Below are 20,140 nucleotides of genomic sequence, written 5' to 3' on the forward strand. Positions count from 1 at the left end.
CTGTCCCCTAATTTCGTCCGGCCACTCGTTTATCGTCCCGGGGCTCAATACAGACACCGTAGATATGGAACTTTGCCATAACTCAATAATCAACATGATTTGGACGTGTATTAGTAATATACAAACCGGAAATGGATCGCATCGATCAACATCACATAATTGGGATCTGTTTGCTCCACTCTCATCGCCCAACGCTACGAGGAGACTGACGTGAGTTTCAGCGTTTTTCTTTATAATTTTCTATACAAACTGCTCTGATCAATATATCACCCATACTACATAAATCATTTAACGTCGGTCATTGAATTATAAACGACCCCCCCCCCCTCCGTTCAGCCGCAGATGATCAGTCATGACGTTTAGGACCATGTACAGTTGAAATTTTTAATATAGCATAGATCGGTATCAAACTGCATTTGATAATCTAATATATGTATTTATGCCTATATCTCACGTTCTATGAAATACTGCAGAAAACAATAAAAACATATTTATACTCTAGGCGGTATTTTAGTATTAATGTGTGAATGAAAAAGTAAAACGTTCCTACATCCTGAACGATAGATAATTGATGTTGAATGGGCCATAGTAATGTCAATTTAGCAATACAATTTAAAAAGTTATAGCCCTGCAAAGAAGGTGAACATCTCCATAGACAAATAGCGCTGGCAGAGGATGGTTTAGGATGATCAAAGTGGTGGCAGAGAATGGGTTAAAAGCCAGCGACAATGTTTCAGACAACATGTTCCATCTGCCATGTAGACCGTTAAATTGTGTGCTTATTCCACACAACTAGTGGTGGGTTGCGTCTATGTGGTCATCAAACCAAACAATGTTACCGACCTTTAACCCAACTTTAAAGGTAGAATCTGTAATGTCATCAAACAGTGACCTCTAGGCAAAAATCCCACTTGGTATTGCACGTTGTTTAATTTTTTTTTCTGTGATTTAATGTGTGGGTTGGAGTTGAGTGCGGATAGGGGGAGGGGTTGCTATCGCTGGATGTGTGTGTCATATGTATGCCACCCGGTGTGTTGGTAGCAGAGTCGACTCTCGGGTTGAGGCCGGGCCTGACCGCCTGAATGCTTTTACCAACGCGTTCGTGTTTCCGCGTCTCCGATTGGCCAGGTCATGTGACATGTACACCCAATCGTTGGACCGCAAGTTTCTACACTGGTTAAGCTTAGGCGCTCTTTCGAAGTTGGTTAAGGTTAGAGTTTGTCTTAGAGCATGGCGATAGAACGCCTGCCCTGATTCCAAACTCTACCCTTAACCAACTTCGAAAGAGTCGCCTAAGCTTAACCAGTGATAAACTAGGCGTTAGGTAGTTTGCAGGCTTTCCGACCCGGAAATAGGCGCAGAACTTGCCGTCCCACGATAGGCGCACATGTCACATCACCTGGCCAATCAGAGCGCAAAACGGGAACCCGGAAACACGAATGCGTTGGTAAAAGCATAGACGCGGGCCTGACCCCGTCTTTCATGACGTCTGCCAATTGTGTCAGCCTCTTCTTTGAACCTCGAACCCGCTGGAATTGGCGTGTCGGGTTTGTGGAGGTTGTGACATGGTGCACAGCATACCGAACACCCCTTCCGCCGGGATACTGTTCTTGCAGTAGACCCTTAAGCGCCTGTCTAGTCCGCAGTGCTCCGGGCACAGGTCGAGTTCTGCTCTTGGGGCCTGTTGCCTGGATTGAGGGATCAACCTCCTTGGAGGGTTGTCTCCCCGGCACGCCGACTGGCCCCAGTGTTGTGGGAGGGTAGCCTCTTGAGGAGAGTGCTTCAGAGCGGCGTGCCAAAGGGGGGAAGGGCCTCTACTTGATTTGGGCCCTGTCCGATACACTGGCGATGTGGGGGGTGGTGTCACCAGTAGGGATGGGTACCGAATTCGGTACTTTTGAGGTACCGAACCGAAACACGTCGGTACTACCGAGTATCGAATCAAGTGAGATACGATTTTTTCTTTTTTTACTTTTTTTTTTTTTACTTTTTTCTTTTCATGTCAACGTTCACACGCACAATATAAACTTACCTAGGATTTGACTTGATTCAACAACAAAGCAGTCGGAGCAATGACAAGCCGAAAACTGTCGAAATTGTAGTTATTTGAAGTTTGGATTATTTTTTTACGACTGAGGTAGGTAAATAAAATTTCTTGAGACTAAAGTACCGAAAAAAGGTACCGTTGGGTACCGGTATAGATTCACAGGTACCGGTACCGGTATCGGTTCAAATGTGAAAGGTACCCATCCCTAGTCACCAGTGACCGTCTGGTGGGGTCTCGATGCCACGGCCTCGTTGACCTCACCAGGCCCCTTTTTCAGGGGGTCCTAGTCCTCGGGTTGTCCTAGGGCTGGGACCTCCTCCACGCTCCGCTGCTGCGGCCTTGCCACAGGGTTGGGTTCTTGCCCTTCGACCCTGTGATGTTGGGGGCTGTGATGTTTTTTTTGCTTCACGTCCGTTCCCTGGTGGCATGTGGGATGCGCGCTCGAGTGGTCGCGGGCCTTTCTGAATGAAGGTAAGTCCCACAGTCTGCTCACCCTGTGCGTTTGTTTCAAGTTCAAGTTCAAGTTTCTTTAATAGTTGTCATACAGAAGTACAGAATACTTTCATACAAAATGCTTCTTACTGTTACGCTCCAGAGACTGTGCTAGACAAGATAGTATCAAATAACATAGTATAGCATGTAATTTAGAAGAAGAAAATTAGGTCACAGTGTTTGGTATAGACATATGTACAATGTTCTGAGTTACCATATAATATACAATACTATGCAGTGTACTAATGTACAGTACTATATAGTGCAAAGCAGAAATGGGATGAGGTACAATTTAGGTACAATTTACAGTAAGGTGTACGAGTTGTAGTGCAATCATTCATCAATAAATATAAAGTGTGGGGAGTGGGTGCTACAGTGTGTTTGTTTAAAGTGGGTGTGTGCTATAAAGTGTGTGGAGTGGGTGCTACAGTGTGTTTGTTTAAAGTGAGTGTGTGCGTGTGGATGTGTGTGCTATGTGCGTTTGGTGGTTGTTGTTGTGTAGTGTTCATTGTTCGTTTAGCAGCCTGATGGCCTGGGGATAGAAGCTTCTTCTGAGTCTTTCTGTGCTCGCCTTGAGACTCCGGTATCGCTTGCCTGACCGCAGCAGTTCAAAGAGGCAGTTGTTCGGGTGACTGGAGTCTTTAATGATTCTCTTAGCCTTGCCCTTGAGGTGCTAAACCCTCTTCGCACAGTCGGATCCGATCTCCCTCCCGTCCTCCACTAGAGGGGGCGGGGGGGGCTCTGATCCTCCCTGATTCTGATGGTTGTAGGGCCCCCTTTTAGATAATTAACCCTTTGTTGATGACATTTGTGGAAGGCATCATTCAATTCAGCACATTGAATGTTTTCAAGCTCAATTATACGAGCACTGGAATGCATTGAGGTCCTAATTCACCATCTACAACTGCCTTACACTGTAATAATAATTACCTACCTCATCATAGTCTACCCCTATATTACGGTTTACATACCTGTATGATAGCCATGTACAATAATACTGTATATACACCACATATAATATATCTACTCCCTGTTCACATACCTGTATATCTATCCCATACCTACCTACTTACAACCATAGTTAATTATCACTGTATAGCGTAATTATACTGTATCAGTTGAGCATATATTACCAGTAGCTTGTTGTTATATATATATAAATATATAACATCTAATAACTTGTACACTGTATATTGCACTTTACGGTTATATTTGCATTCTGGTTAAATGCCAATTCCAGTGTACTGTACTTGTGCTGTGCAATGACAATACATTTCAATCTAATCTAATTACACATTACCACTTTAACAAAAAAGTTGTTTTTTCCCCCTTTAGTATTTAAGACAAGAAACGGATTTAGAACGTATCCAAGCAGAGTTTATTCACTAGAATAAAAAAAAAGAAGAATTCCTCAAATCCAGCATTAGCTTTTATTTGGTTACATTGTGGATGTGCCTTTAAAAGCTTGGTGGTGATATCAATACCCTTTCCAAAACACAGAGTCATTATGTGTATGTTGCTTGTATGTGGGTACAGCCAGGGGTGTAGCTCCAGATTCTGGGCCCCATGAAAGAATGTATTTGTAGGCCCCCAGTGAATGCGTGCGAGCGCACGTAAGCGCGCGAGCGGAATTTTTTTTGGCTATTTTTTTATTGATGAAAACGCATAATATGGTTTTTACCTATACATTCGGATCAGCAGTTCAGCACCTGCACTGTTGGTGGGTGAGCCTAGTAAAGGATGTCGCATTGCGTTCATCTTCAATGAATGGACCAATGCAATAGTCTACCAAAGCCCCCCCTCTCTCTATATATATCTCACACACACACACACACACACACACACACACACACACACACACACACACACACACACACACACACACACTTCAGAAACAAACATAGTATCAATGAGAGCATCAATAATACACCTGAGTGATGTCTAGTAAAAAAATAAATATATATATATATTTTTTTTTGGGCCCCCCCCCCCCCAGTGCTGGGCCCTTGGAATCATCCTAAGCTACCCCCCCCAGCTACGCCCCTGGGTACAGCACTGTACAGAAAAGTCTGAAAAGGTGGAGGGGGAGGGCTGGGTGTGGAGTGTGGCGCGGAGCAGTAGGTTTCTTAGACCGTCTCGTCAGGGGCGGGAATCTTCTCCATGCTGGGCTCCACGCCCCAGATCTCTCTGGCATACTGGGCAATAGTACGGTCGCTGGAGAACTTGCCACAGCCAGCAATGTTGTGAATTACCATCTTGGTCCATTCCTTGGGGTTCTGTTGAGATGATACATAAAAGGTATGATCAGTAAAAACAATAGAGAAACAGTTCCTGAACAAGCCGTTTGGGCTGAAGACAACGTTGGAACGGTGTCTGTAGCACGAGCATATAGACAGAACTGTGGAGGTTATGATGGGGTGTGGCTTAAGAACAGGGAGCATGTTAAACAATGATGTACAGGGACAGGGGGATGAAATGAAAACGTCTACAGCAGGGGTGCCCAACCTTTTTTGAACCAAGATCTACTTTTTCATTTGCCACCTAGCCGAGAGCTACCAGCCCAAATTTGACCTACTCTCTGCTAGTATTAGTAGTAGATTAATAACACCCATTCAATATGCACATGACAGAAAATATTATATGGCATATAATATTTTCTGTCATGTGCATATTGAATGGGTATATAATATAATATGATATTTTATATATCATTGTAACGGTGTAGTGTAGGAATTACAAGAATGTTATTAATGAAATGAATGAATATTATCAAACGGAATTGTTTCTGTATACACATTTATAAAATGATCAAGGCATATTTAGCAATTTTTTATTAAGAATAACCAAAAACGAGACTTAAATGGGAAGGGTGTGCTTGTACATTTGAACATAGTTCCATGATACGTGGCTGCGTTGTGCTGAGAAAGAGGCGCAGATCCGCTTCTACTCTGAGGCGAGATCTGTATTTATTTTGTATTAATGTCAGAGCCGAGAATCCCGCTTCACAGAGGTATGTTGACGCAAACGGGACAAGCTTTTTCAGCGCAGCATTACACAGCACTGGGTAGTCGTTCCGGACTGATATCCAGAACTTTGCGAGGGCCTGTCCAGTGAACTTGACTTTCAGTGGCGCGTTACACGAAAGATCGATCAACGCCTCCTGCTCAGACAGAGGGGCGTCATGCGCAATGAACGGATCTTGGATCCAGTTGTTCAAATTGTCCGTGCTCTCCCTTTCGGGGAAATAATTCCGAAATTGATCAATGAGCCCTTCTATGTGGCTACAGATGATGGGCTTCAAATCATTAAATACGGGCTCTGCTTACGTTTTTCCACAACTTGGCTCTTAACATCGTTCGACATGCAGTCAATTCTTCTTGAAATAGTGTCAGCTGACAGCGGTATTGTATGGAGCTGCTCTGCAACACTTTGTCCACAAAGGACAGAAACCACATATTTGGTACAGGGCAACCAAAAGCTCTCTGCAAGCAGGCACGTTGGAAGGGGGGGGTGCGGGGGGTGCGGCAGTATATATATACTGTATATTATATACTGTAACTGTATAACTGTAACACTGTATATTATAAGTTTATCCTGCTCAAAGCACTTCACCATTTTAATATTGTGTGTATTGAGCCGTACTGTATTGTAGCCATTCTCCAATCTGTTAAATAAAGTTTTCATTCATTCATTACACTACTGTACGTACACAATCATACGTGTAAAACCGACAAGATTGCAGCAGAGTAGATTTTCGAATGATGACAGACTGTCACAGACTGAGTGAATGACAGGTGAAACAACTAATTGTATTCACCTCCCGTCTCCCGCCCTTCCCACGCGTCACGAACCACTGAGCTACTGTGATACTGAGACCAATGACACTTCCCACAAGTGTCTACGACAAGCGGTTCATGAGTTATGAAAGGGGCGGGGCTAAGTAAGACCACCATCACCATTGAATTAGCCAAGCAGCAATACAGGAGTGGAGCTGACCAATGGCAATGAGAGAGAACGGGCAACCGTTGAAAGCCATACTGAGACCCCGAGAGTGCAATACCGGCCAGATCCTGCTAGGTGGCAGTATCGCCAACCTTTGAAACCCTGTTCCAGACTGTGTGTCACATCTAATGTGGTCCGGGCAGAGAATTTAGACCAAGCCAAGGAAATCGCTTCATCCGAGCACTTTGAAACGCGTTCAGCACACTTGAGGCATATCTTGTGCCACTTCATGTCAGGGACCCGATGGACATCAATACTGGAAATCGTGATCAGACAATTGGAATATTCTTTTTGGAATAACCCCGATCAAAGGTAAGGACTATCCGACATCAATTCCATCTTGATCCTACAATGATTTCACATCGATCCAGCCGATCAACGTATGTAGTTTTCAAAACAAATGCTGGCGATCAGAGCATCAAAAAACGACCCCCCCCCCCCCCACTTTGATGCATTCATGATAAAACATAATACCCATTATATACCTTTGATTTTGAAAACAGTAGCGTGTCCAGGCAAGCAACACGAACGCCTTTAGCAAAATTCACATATCGCTCAATAACGCAGCTTCCAGGAATTAGCCAGGATCACTCTGACACTATACAATATTCACCACGGGATAACACGGGAACATATACATGAAAAAATTAATTCTTTTTTTACATGTTGGACGAGAGATAGTGACTGTCAAATGAGTATAGTATTGTCTCCATAGCTATAATATAGAATATAGATATAGCCCTGTAAACATCGTGACGCACAGTGAAAATCCTTATCTTTTAAAGCGTGGCCCATTGACTACAAGGATGGATAAAATGGCTGGCGCTGAAAGTGTTAAATAGAGTGTTACCCACCTTGTAGAGAGCGTTAACCTTGTCTTGGCATTTAATGTAGTCTTCGTAGTCAGCAAACGTCTTGTATCTAGACAGGAGACAATGTGGAGAGTGAACATGGATACTTTTTTCCCCCATTCAATTGTACATCTCAAATAGCTTGTTGTGATTATTTACCCTGTTTGGTACCCATTTACCATTTTTTATGCTTGCTTTATGTCTAGCAGTGTGCAATTTTCGAACTCAGTCGCCGTTTAATATAGCTCTATCGTAAACTAAACAAAATCTGTAATGCGCCCAAAGAGCACACTTTAACGATATGGGAAATGTGGAATAGTTTGCAGGGTTCCCACAGACATTGCAAAATGAAATTCAAGGACTATTTTAAATTTTCAAGGATGTCACTTGAAGAGGGCGGCTAAGTGGCGCAGTGGGCAAGGCGCTCGCCACTAACGCAGGAGATGCTGGGTTCGAGCCCAGCTCTCGGCGCTGCTACCAGCGTGGCTGGTCGTTCATACTAACACAATTGGCAGTGTTAGGGGTGGGAAAGCTGGTGGGTGGGGATCGGACGTTGTGGACAGCAACTCCTACAGGTCGGTTGGCGCGCCTGTACAGCAGAATCAGGAAGTAACGGGGGCAGCGTGAGCCTCCCACGCGTTACTCCTCGCCACTGAGAGATTGCGCTGTACAGGTGAAAAGATGAGACAGCTGCCTCCTCGTGTACCGGAGGGGACACGTGATGCAAGGCTTGGTCCTCACTGCAACCGACTAGTGGGAGGCATAGTCTAGCAACGTTCGAGACAGGGGAGGAGAGAATGGAAGGGAGAATTGGCGAGGCGAAATTGGGATACAAAAAAAAAAAAAAGGGGGATGTCACTTGAAGGATACAATTCACCTTTAAATGCTGCATCTTCTTGGCCTGCTGATATTATAGCCTGCTAGAGCAAGCTAGAGCATCATGCGAAGAAATGACGAAAAGCAGTTGGAGCGCACGAGACAGCGACTTGTCAGATTTGATTAAAACAGAAAAACGAGAACAATTTGATCATGGATGAACAAAACATCCAATGAGAATGGTTGAATTTCAAGGACTTTTTAAGCACCTTGTTAAAAAATTGGCTGTTTAAGGAATTCCAGGCCTTAACTTTTTCTTTTAAATCAAGCACTTTAAGCACTTCAAGAAACTTGTGTGTCCTTGTGTGAACCCTGAGTTTGTCCACTTACCAGAGACAAACGGACTGACACAGCTGCAATCACCAACTCGCCTGACAAACTCAAGTTTTGGATTTAAATGCAGCAGGGCATTAATTACTAATGCTTAAGTATTAGTTACTTAGTATTCCTTATTCTTAGAAAAGTCAAAGGCCAGTTACCAAACCGCCATACACACCCCAGGAGTGATGTATTGGTGAGGGGTTCCACAGTACCACAGTAAACCTAGGTGCCCTAGGTAGTGGTTGAACCAAACGGTTTGGATTCCTTACACAAACCGGTCCATCCCTAGTACCACTAGAACCAGCGGATCCGTGTTGTGTCACCCCACCCACCTTTTCAAGCCACAGCGTTACCAAACAGGGACAGCCAGAAAGACTTCACCTTCCACCTGATAGTATTTGCAACTCGGCCAGCCTTGAAAATAGAGCCCTGGAGGCCAGTCTTTACCTGTCGTGATGCATCAGAATGTCGATGATCTCCTTGAAGAGGTCAGGCTCTTTGGGGCTGAAGTGGCCTCCGGAAATCTGGTCAATGCACTGCTTCAGCTCAGGGATGCGGTTGTAATACTCGGAAGCATTGTATCTAGGGAAAGACAAATAGAACATTTGTATCTGTGGGTTGTGTAGAGATGGGTACCATATTATTGGCATATAATGAAGTCAAGGATATTTTATTCATTCTATAGTATAGGGACAATATTGTGGAATTTATATAAAGCTGATGTGTAAGATTAGATTTATTTGTTAGCATTTATTTATATAATGGATTTTGTGTTTGTTTAAATGCTCAACGACTCTGGTCAATGAGACTCACTGCTGCTACACTGATCAATGAGACTCACTGCTGCTACACTGATCAATGAGACTCATTGCTGCTACACCGATCAATGAGACTCACTGCTGCTACACTGATCAATGAGACTCACTGCTGCTACACTGATCAATGAGACTCACTGCTGCTACACTGATCAATGAGACTCACTGCTGCTAAACTGATCAATGAGACTCACTGCTGCTACACTGATCAATGAGACTCACTGCTGCTACACTGAGTCAGTGTGTCCACGTTAATATATGTTGATTGAAAATCTTATGTGATTAAAGGTGCAATCTGTAATCCAAATTTAAACAAAGGGGTTGCCCCACCACTGAAAGCAAAACAATGGGATTTGAGCGTTTTCCCCCCCTAGTAAGCTCTTGATAGGACCAACTGTATGTTTGTGTCAACTCAACTGAATGTGTTGTTTACAATAAAATATATTTGTAAATGTTGGTTAACACAATAACTCGCCTAATAATATTGCCTGCCATCAGAATATCGCCAAAAACGAGTTTATTCGCTATATCTATTCATAATTCATGGCTGCAGCTGGCAGACGGTCAACACCGCCCTCTATTGCTTTGCGGAGCTATTGCACTCCATTGGAAATGGGCTGGTGTGTTTTCTGAGCCGATCTGAGCCGTGGGGGTGGGGTTTAAATACTCAGGCGAGGCAGGCCTTTACAACGATGGCATGGAACACTAACCCCGCCCTCCCGTTCATGTATAACACTCGGTAATGTCGGGTACAGGATCGCTGTGGATAACTGGAATGGCGATCAGATAATTGGATTATTTTTTTTGCATTACATCAGAGACAAGGTAAGGACTCTATATATAAAACCTTGCGTTGATCTGATATTTCTTTCTCCCACGATCAAAGCTATCTGTGTGGACGTGTTGTGCTTTCTACCGTTGGCTGCGGTGGGGGGCGCCCCGCTAAGAGGGCCATTTCATGTATGCATGAGGAGATATGATAATCTAGCGTTGATTTCAGGATGATTAGATAATCAGCCGAAAAATTACAACGTGATGACTGGATTACACTAAAAGGCCTTTTTCACGTCTTTTTCTGGAATTACTCAGAATCACCCAAACCGACTCGTATTCAAAACGGTATCAAATGGAAATGTACTGATGAAAAAACAATCTGTTTTTTGCATGTTGACCAGAAGCAACTCACTGACAGTCAACAGCGTTATTAGATCCATAGCTATAATATAAAATATAGTTTTAGGACTTGCAAGGCTAAAACTATATCCATTGAATAAAGACCTGGCGCTGAAGGGGGATCAGCGCCCCCTGCTGCTGGCGGTCAATGTGTTAAAGGCCCAATCCAGACTGTTTTTGTTATGCTAAATTAATTATCTTGACTGCCTAATGCTCAATGACAATGCTCTGCAGCCTAGCTTCTCTGTTAGTTCAATAATCAATTGGTCTTAGCCGACCAAAACCTTGGTAATTTTTCAAATGCCTTTTTCCCCCCATGCTGAATGAGTTATAAAGAGTAAAAACAGGTATTTGTGTATGATGCACACCGATTTGTCAAAGCAATGAACTGATTCATCACCCCTTCCTATCCCATTAACCCCCTCACCCCTTCTTCTCCATTGCGGTGACGTCGTCCACTCTCATGCCGAAGATGAAGAAGTTGTCCTCGCCGGCCTCCTCGGCCATCTCCACGTTGGCTCCGTCCATGGTGCCGATGGTCAGCGCTCCGTTCAGCATGAACTTCATGTTGCCGGTGCCGGAAGCCTCTGTGCCGGCGGTGGAGATCTGCTCCGACAGGTCGGAAGCAGGGATGGCTGTTGGGAAACAAGAAGAAGGGTTGAGACTGGATGGCGCAGCCCACGGGTCAGATCCGGCTTTTTCCAGTGGCCTGCGAGGACATTTAGCTCAGATAGTTCAGATTTTTGGACATTAAGTTGTACAAAATACTTGTCAGTAGTGTAGCCGATGCAAAGCTTTTATCTTACATACAGAGTCCCGGAGTTCTGGCCAGGTTCCGAGCGAACCAATAGCAAACTAAAGTTACAAAACCAAAAAGTTTAAAATCTACACACCAAAGTCGGTGTATTACTATGCATTGGAGCCTCTCTGTGCGTTCAGTAGAAAGCTAACCGGTCATGTCCCGTTTCCATTCATTGCGCAGCCAGATAGCTTCCTACTGAACGCACCTGTAGAGTAAGCCAATTTCCCCAAATGTTGGCGTGTTCCTTTAAGTAAAGGTTACTAGGGCTGTACCGAATAGTTCAAAGCTTCATTCATAACGTTGACATTCGAATTCTAAATCAACATTCGAAATGTTCTCTTTTCTTTTATGGGTCTATTCATTCTGTTTAACCAATGGGGTTTTTCTTCACAGTTGCAGATACACTAATATTATATGACTCGTCATAATTTTTTTTATAAAACATTTATCATAAATGATGTAGCCTATCTGCATCAGCTTGACGCTCGATCAAGACGTCACCATCACTTTTGTACCAACCGTGCCCTTATTGGATTATTTGTGTTGACGAAACTGACAAGTTATATTCATTACAGAAAGTAAATTAAGGGCGTTTTCACACCTGTAGTTTGTTTGCTTTGTTCCGATTCAGGGACTATAATGATACAATGTTGCACTGTCCCTTAGTTTGTTTGTGTTCACACGGCAGCGACCAAAACTTGTAAATAAACGTCAGGCGCGTATTATTTTAGCGCCGCAGCTTGCGCAGGTCCAATGCAACTTAGTCACGTGACTCAGTTGTTATTGCTGATTGGCTCGAGCACGGCATGTTTGTATACAGAAAACAGGTGATCGGCATAACAAGTCGAGCTGACTTTTACTACACCACGTGACCCCTTAGTGAATGGCGTAACAATAACAACCGATGTTGTCTATAACCGTCACCAACAGAGACAGATGATAAAAGTGCTTAGTCGGAATATAGTTTACTGTGTTTTTGTAATCTTATTACGTAACGTTGTGTGTATATATACACCCTGATCAGCATAACAAGTGGAGATACTCACCATTTCAATCATCCGATTCAGCATCGGCAGAATAGATGGTGTTGTTAGGAGTAACGTTAGAGCTGTCATCACATGAAGACTCCACAATATCCACAGGATCAACCACAGGTTTAGTCCCTATAATTTTGTCCAACTCGTCAAACCAGGGAAACGTGTCCCTTTCCTCCCCCGAACTTCCACTTCTACCAAGACTATCGCGTAGTTGTTGTCGAAGTTTTTTTGCTTTCGCGCGACACTGTTCGACAGACCGTTCAAAGCCCCTTTCCCTCATTCGGTCACTAAACTTTGTGTACACTTCAGTGTTCTTGTGCGTGTTCTCCAGCATCTGACGAATGTGATCGTCTGCCCAAATATCAACGAGGCAGTGTACCTCATCGCTGCTCCACGTTGACCCACGACTCATTATTATTTGCAACGTTGACCAACTGCCTAACAAAAAAACGACAAACTGATCCCGCCTACAATTCAATGCGAAAGCGTCATCATGCAACGCGTATATAGTACGGCAAGTCGGTTTGTTAAGTCGATTGCATTCTCACAGCTTACAAGTCGCTCCGGGTTCGGTTGGAAGCGCGCTGAGACCACCCTCTCTAGGCGTCTCGGCCCGCTTGTTTTGTTCCGCAACAGAATGCGATTGCTGTGTTCACATATGCCCAAATGAACCGAAATAGGGGGTAAACGCTCCAGGTTCCGGAACAGCTCCAAACGAGCTAGGTGTGAAAACGCCCTAAAACATTTATTAGATGAATCACTTTATTCAAATTGAGGATTTTCTTTTTATTACTTATATAAATAAAAAAATATGACGACAGACATTCAAAGCTTCATTCAAAAACTTCAATAGAAGCTTAAAATGTAAAAATAATTACATTTGGTACAGCCCTAAAGGTTACATTTAAAAAGCATTACCTCTCTCAGCCAGTGTGACTCTGTAGTTCTCCAGGAAGATGACTTTGAGGCGATCTCCAACCACAGCGTCATTGTTAACCACCTCACCGATAGCTGTGATCAGACGGATGATCAACTTAGCTGTATGGTAGCCAGGGGCAGCCTGCAGGACAGGCACAGGTCAAGGTTATTACAAGAAACAAAAATTATCTTGTAATGTTTGTAGTCGGGAACAAAACAAGAGATTACTGTTAATTTAGCTTGCTAGGATTCTTTTTTTACTACCAAAACCGTCGAGCTACACTTGTCACCCTGCGGTCAAACACAGGATAATGGTTGTGGGAGGTGTGGTCAGAATATTTTACCTCCTGAAGTACCCAAACTTTTTTCAACAAAAATTAGGGTGGTGTAACGGAGGGTGGTGACAGGTGATTTTCAACCCCTTTATTGCTTTGTTAATTTATTGTAAGATGTCCCCCCGAGCCTACTGTATATATGGAGAATAGCACTAGCCACTAGTCAACCTGTGCGTTTCTATTTCTATGGTTATACACTTGGGCAACATCCTGTGAGCGAAATTATGTTATGTATATAGAGCTCAGCACAGACCCCACACACCAGGGCCATCATTTATCAATGGTGCGTACGCACAGATATGTGCGTAAACCGTGCGTACGATCATTTCTAAGCAAAGTGTGGGACTTTTTGAACGTGTGCTTGAGATTGTGCGTAGATACGCACAGCTCAGACAGTGGCGGCTGGTCCAATGCACTTTTGAGTGGGCGCACGGGGTAGGGGGAGGGGGGTGAATTTTTTTGTCAAATAAATTTAGCAAGAGTCACTTTGTGAGTTGTTCTACATTTAGGTTAAACATTAATGAACAAAGGGACAGCTACAGTATGTAAATTGTAAAGCTTTTTAAAAATGTTTTATTCCAGTCGATCATAATGTAATGATCATGAATCAACGCGTACTGCGTGTGTGAGAGAGAGAGAAAGAAAGAGAGAGAGAAAGAAAGAGAGAGAGAGCGAGAGATATCGCGGCCCTCATTTCACTTCACGCCTTGTGTATGTATGCGACAAATAAACCTCTTGAATCTTGACTTGCCATATTCAATCAGTTTCAGTAACTACAGAACAGTACATATTGTTAGACTCACTTGTTGTTTTGTTGGAACGAGCCTCGAGCCGTTGCGTTAATCGAAATGAAAATACTGGCTCCTCCTCGCATTCTTTTCTGTCTGATGACTGACGACGTGACGAGTACAGTGGCGCAGAGCTTGCTTCGAGCGCTAGAAAACGCGCCCCGAGACATCATATTTGAAGACCCTGATAGGCGAAATGTATTTTCTTGAACTATTTACATTGGCTGAGACGATACAGTGACGTCTATGCGCCCAGGTTTCAAGGTATACTCTCTATCAGGAGAGAGAGAGTGACGTCATGTGAATCACGCACAAAACAATGATTTATATTTGATATATCAACGTTATTGTGCATTTGAAACACAAACCTACTTAAAATGAGTAATTATTATTAATTTTAAACATGTTTAGTTTATTTTTAGTGGTCCAAAAATTAGTGGTCCAAAAATCTAAAAACACAATTTCTTCTTCTCCTCTCTTCACCAGGGGGGGGGGCGGCGCCCCAGCGCCCTCTATCGGCCGGCCGCCACTGAGCTCAGACCGTGCGTACATGGCGCCCAGCGGTAGAATAATAAGACTGCACCATGAGACGGACTTTCCCATGCATTAGTTTCAACACTGACGTGTTCTGTATGACCCGTAATTCATTATAGTTAATTGCAAAAAAAACGACATTAGTGTAATTATTGTCAAATAGCATTTGGAATAGGTATTTCCGAATTAATTCAGCCTGGTTCATAGCGTTATTATAGGAATACTTCTCGCGGTGTGCGCTCAGATGTTTACAGAGATATAGGGCAGTCTATTTGCCGAGAGAGAACATACCGCTACCCGAGACACATTCTCCTTGATTTGTACCGCAATTTGGGACCCAAATTGGAGCAGCTTGGAACAAAACGCAGTGTTGGATGTCGTAATTTCCCCAACCCCCAACTACATACAATATCCATATATCAATAATAACAGCAGGCCGAGGCCAAGAGAGGATTTTACGCCAGGTTACCCAACATTTTCGGAGCAATAGACTGTACCTGTGTAGCTTTCAAAGCTCCATCAATAAACAAATCCAGTTATGTGGACGGGATTCCACTCTGTCAATGTACAGATAATCTGCAATGCGCATTTTGGCTGATAATGTCGTTGCCGGAGTCTCATTCAGGCCTAATTGTATTTAATTCAATTGTAATGTTATTAGTGGGGTATCTGTAATTAAAACATCACTTAAATGCAGATCGGGATTATCCACTGAAGCCATAATGACTCTGACCAAAACCCACAGGCTCAGGTGCACACAATAGGCATTGTAGAGCGCAGAGTTGGCCTGCTGAAAGCACCAATTCAGTCAAGAGGATCAGACAGCAGTTTTACCCTTTAACCCAAGTCTACCCTTGCAAGGTCTTAATCTAACTTGAAAAAACCTCAACGAAATAAGTTTTTTTTATTTGAGTATATGTATGGTATATGAAGAACGCAAGCGAAAAATAGTAGTTACGAGTTTGTATTCTCCATTGGGTTGCACATACTGTACAGTGTGCTTCAGCGACTCGTTCATTTCAGTCATTACAGTGCTTAATGTCGGGTCAGCTTGTCATTTATTTCTGTCAAGGTGCTGGTTCTGTAGCAGGACTGGGACGGTCAACATCCTTGGTACTGAAGATAGTCTACACGCTCCCTCCTCACATCCCATGGGGGTGTTTTATTACCATATATGGATAATCATGCACAAGCATAGACGGTAAGAACAATGGTATTTATCAACACGGAGGGTGCATACGACCTGTGCACGCACGGTTGATAAATCCCAATTTGTATGTGCGTAGAGACATTCTAAATTCCGTGCGTAGGAACGAAAATAGAACACTTTCTATGCATTATTGATAAATGAGGGCTCAGGTCTATACAGACCCCACACACAGGTCTATACAGACGCCACAGGTTTAGAAGTGCTAGCCTCTAGCCAAAATGAAGCTGGACAATTTTACAGTCAAACACAGAAAGCCAAACTTTTTTAAACAGTTGTGTAGATTTCACATAAAATTGCGACAGTGGCCACAGGTTGTTCAATAATTTAGAAAGACCCATTTCCTGGTTTGAACAAGCATTAAAAAGAAATATTGACGCAGGAGAACCATGGGTTTCCATTTTGTCTATCTTAATTATCACCAGAGGCTATGGCTATACAAAAAATACTTCTAGAACCAGAGAGGGCAGGCATTGTGGAGCTCCATAGCATTGAGATGCCCAGTTATGTATTACTCATCTATTAGAGCAGCTGAGGCAACATACCTTTCCTCCGATCATAACGGTTCTGGGAGTCCACTGCTTGTTGGGCTCCTTCTTGATGCCTGAGAGAGACATATATATATATGTATCACAATTCAATGTAAACGATAAAGGCATTATCAAATGACCAATGTATAAATTAAGTATGTATATTTATCCAGTATGTCGTTTTTGAAAATCTAGAATAATTAGGTGATAAGCACCATGGAATAGCTGCACCGCACCAAACCGTCGAATCATAAACTTTCCAGAGGGGTGGAATCCATCATTTAGTCGTGCCAATTCCCCCCTCCCCTGTCTTGACCGTTGCTCGCATGTGCCCCCCACTGGTCGGTCGTAGGGAGGGTTGAAGAATCTATCGCATGTCCCCTCCGATACATGCAGAGTCAGCCAGCCACATCTTTTCACCTGCCAGCGCGGACTCTCATTGGCGATGTGTAACGTGTGGGAGGCTCACACTACCCTCGCCATCTCCTGTCCTTTCTGTGCAGGTGCCCTGACCGACCTGTAGGAGTCGCTGTTTACAACAACCAGATTACCACCCATCGACTTCCCTCCCGCTGACTCTGCCAATTGAGTCAGTATGACGGCCGGCCAAGCCGGAGGCAACGCTGATACCGGTGTCTCTCGCGTTGGTGACAAGCGCTTAGACCGCTGCGCCACCCAGCCGCTCCAACAAACTAGATTCTTGTACCGGATCTCCTCTCTGGTAAACAAGAATACCCTGTAGACTCTGGCAGGAGCACTCATTCAAGGGTACTACGACTATGCTTGCACCTCATGGTACCAAAGCACCTCAAAGGCGCTAAAAACAAGATTACAAACATCATAAAACAAACTGGTCAGACTACTGCTTGACCTTACTCCTAGAACCCACCTCACCCCTGCCCACTTTGACAACCTAGGATGGCTTAGACTCAGAGTAGACGACAGAGTACAACTTGCAATGGGCCTGGTCTACAAGATACACTACACCGCGCAGGTACCCATGTACATGTCAAAATACTTCCCAAAGGTCAGTGAATACCACGACCACAACAGGAAGCTCCACAAATCATGTTAATCCCAGATTTGGCTCAAACAAGGGACTAAACACGTTTAGCAATTATGCCATCAAATGTATATACTCTCTTTTTAGACTCCTTTTGTACTCATAAACAGTACTGTATATTTGTAGATCTGGCATGTCCTAAATGTCTAGATGTAACAGTACTGTCCATCTGTATGTTATGTAAGTCATGTATGTCATATAGGGATGTCCGATATTATCGGCCTACATTAAAATGTGATATAGGAAAATATCGGTATTGGGTTTTCAATTTTTTTATTTTTACATTTCTAGAACCTTTATTTCCCCAGGCAAGCAAGTAAGAACAAATTCTAATTTTATTTATTGTCAAAAGTATGCATAATGTTGTGTTAATTCCACAACAAGAGATATGTAATGTTAATTACCTGAAATTATTCAGTTTTTTGGGGGGGGAAACCCTGCATATATCGGTATCGGTTGATATCGGTATCGGAAATTAAGAGTTGGACAATATCGGTATATCGGTAAAAAAGCCAATATCGAGCATCCCTAGTTGTCATATATGTTATGATGAATTGAAAATGGGGGACCCTGATGTAAACAAGACGAAAGTCTTTCTCTGGTCTGCATCCCCTTAACAATTGTGTGTATTGAGCCGTACTGTACCCATTCTGCAATCTGTTCATACAATTTTCAATCAATCAATCTTAAGTATCAGGAATGTCAATTTGAATATTGTAAATAAAACAAGTCAAAACTAGCCTAAATCGTTAGCCTAGCTTACCCTTGCCGTTTGTAAATCGTCAAAAAAGCTGAAATACGTCATCAGTATGCACCCAAAATATAACAGAAATCCCTTTTTTTAAAAGATAGGTGTAACATTCCGAGTTTAAAATGTTTCTAAGACCCTAAACATTACAAAGTTGTTGCTCAATCGAACACGCCTCCTATAATAGTGTGTGTGTGTTTGTTGTCCTGTACTTACGGTTGTAATAGGTGATTATGTGCAGACAGTTGAGCAGCTGTCTCTTGTACTCGTGGATTCTCTTGACCTGAACGTCGAACATGGAGTTGGGGTTGATCTTCACCTTGTAGTGTTCCTCAAGGTGCACAGCAAACTTGAGCTTGTTCTCCTGCAGGACAGATATACCCATTACCATTAGTTGTTGTAGTAGTAGTAGTAGTAGTAGTAGTAGTAGTAGTAGTAGTAGTAGTAGTAGTAGCAGCAAAGTCTCTCCATCTCTGGTGGTAGTAGTAGCCCACTTGTATTAGTATTAGTAGATAATGGTTGTAGCAGCAGCAGTACACGTAGTTGTAGTACTAGTATCTCTGACATAGTACCGATGTTTAGCCAGTCCCTGCCTACTGCTCTCAGGCAAACTCAGCATCATATTCTCCATCTGTGATTCTGGGAAGTAGGCGTAGTCCCAGTTCTGCAGCAGCGCATTATAAATATATTATTAAATTATTGTTGTTATTATTATTACATCACCAGATCACCTGCTTGATTTTGGCGATGTCACGGATGAAAGCCTCATCATCGATGAACTTCAGCAGCCCCCGCAGCTGGTCCAGGTCACGGACGAACTCTTCTCCAATTTTCTAACAAAACAGAAGTCAAATTAGAATAAGTAGCATTTTAGTACTTTCCTGCACAAGGCATTGTTGTACATTTACCTTGATGCATATTTAATGCACAATTTCCTGTTTGCATAGCTTGTATGGCTGTCTTACATGTGCAGTCGAAAACATTTCACAATTAGGTGAAACCCATTAGCCTAGATCCAGAATTGGCTCCCTACTAATTGTTAACAATATCAAAACTAATAAAAAATAAAATAATTATAATAATAATTCAAAAACAAAATCAGTACACACAAAAAACTTCATGGCACATCATTTTGGATATCATAACAGTAATGCCAAATAAATACATTTAGTCAACTGATAACACCTTTACTTCATCATGACTCAGTTCTACGTCTGGATCTGGATCAACTCCCCTCTAGAAGCTTTATCGGGATTACAATGCATTGCTGATGGAAAGATCATAACTGCACCTCTGGGTATCGTGATGCTTTTGCTGGACCTGAAAAGGACCAGCCTACAGTCCTCGAGTCAAGTCAGAGTTTGTTTTATAGGAACCATCAACCCAGAGATGCTAGATTGGGCTCCTCCCTCTACAGTAGGGCTCCTCCCTCTACTCCGGCAAGGCCAGACCGTCATGATGGCCAAAATGGTAATGGCAAACTAAATGACCATAACTATTAACATAGGTAAGTTAAGAAATAAACGTTCCCTTTATACATATAAACAGGTCCAGTCTGTTAAAAGTGTATAACCTACAAAGTGGGTCATCTAGAACAGGAT

At 43.0% G+C, this 20,140-nt stretch overlaps 1 protein-coding gene across 1 annotated transcript in view; it reads right to left on the bottom strand.

Annotated features, from left to right (window-relative positions):
* LOC311242137 (glycogen phosphorylase, muscle form-like) overlaps window positions 1–20,140 on the bottom strand; it is a gene marked incomplete at both ends in the record, with an annotated part of 173,511 nt that overhangs the window by 116,785 nt on the left and 36,586 nt on the right. The window contains 8 exons of the mRNA XM_084331091.1: window positions 4,672–4,815; window positions 7,396–7,462; window positions 9,037–9,171; window positions 11,005–11,212; window positions 13,335–13,476; window positions 16,744–16,802; window positions 18,756–18,903; window positions 19,271–19,372. Coding sequence (XP_084187217.1) covers window positions 4,672–4,815; window positions 7,396–7,462; window positions 9,037–9,171; window positions 11,005–11,212; window positions 13,335–13,476; window positions 16,744–16,802; window positions 18,756–18,903; window positions 19,271–19,372 — 1,005 coding nt within the window. The remainder of the gene's footprint in view (window positions 1–4,671; window positions 4,816–7,395; window positions 7,463–9,036; window positions 9,172–11,004; window positions 11,213–13,334; window positions 13,477–16,743; window positions 16,803–18,755; window positions 18,904–19,270; window positions 19,373–20,140) is intronic.

Source organism: Notolepis coatsorum (genome assembly GCF_963971535.1).
Source record: "Notolepis coatsorum genome assembly, chromosome: 15".
Classification (NCBI taxonomy): Eukaryota; Metazoa; Chordata; class Actinopteri; order Aulopiformes; family Paralepididae; genus Notolepis; species Notolepis coatsorum.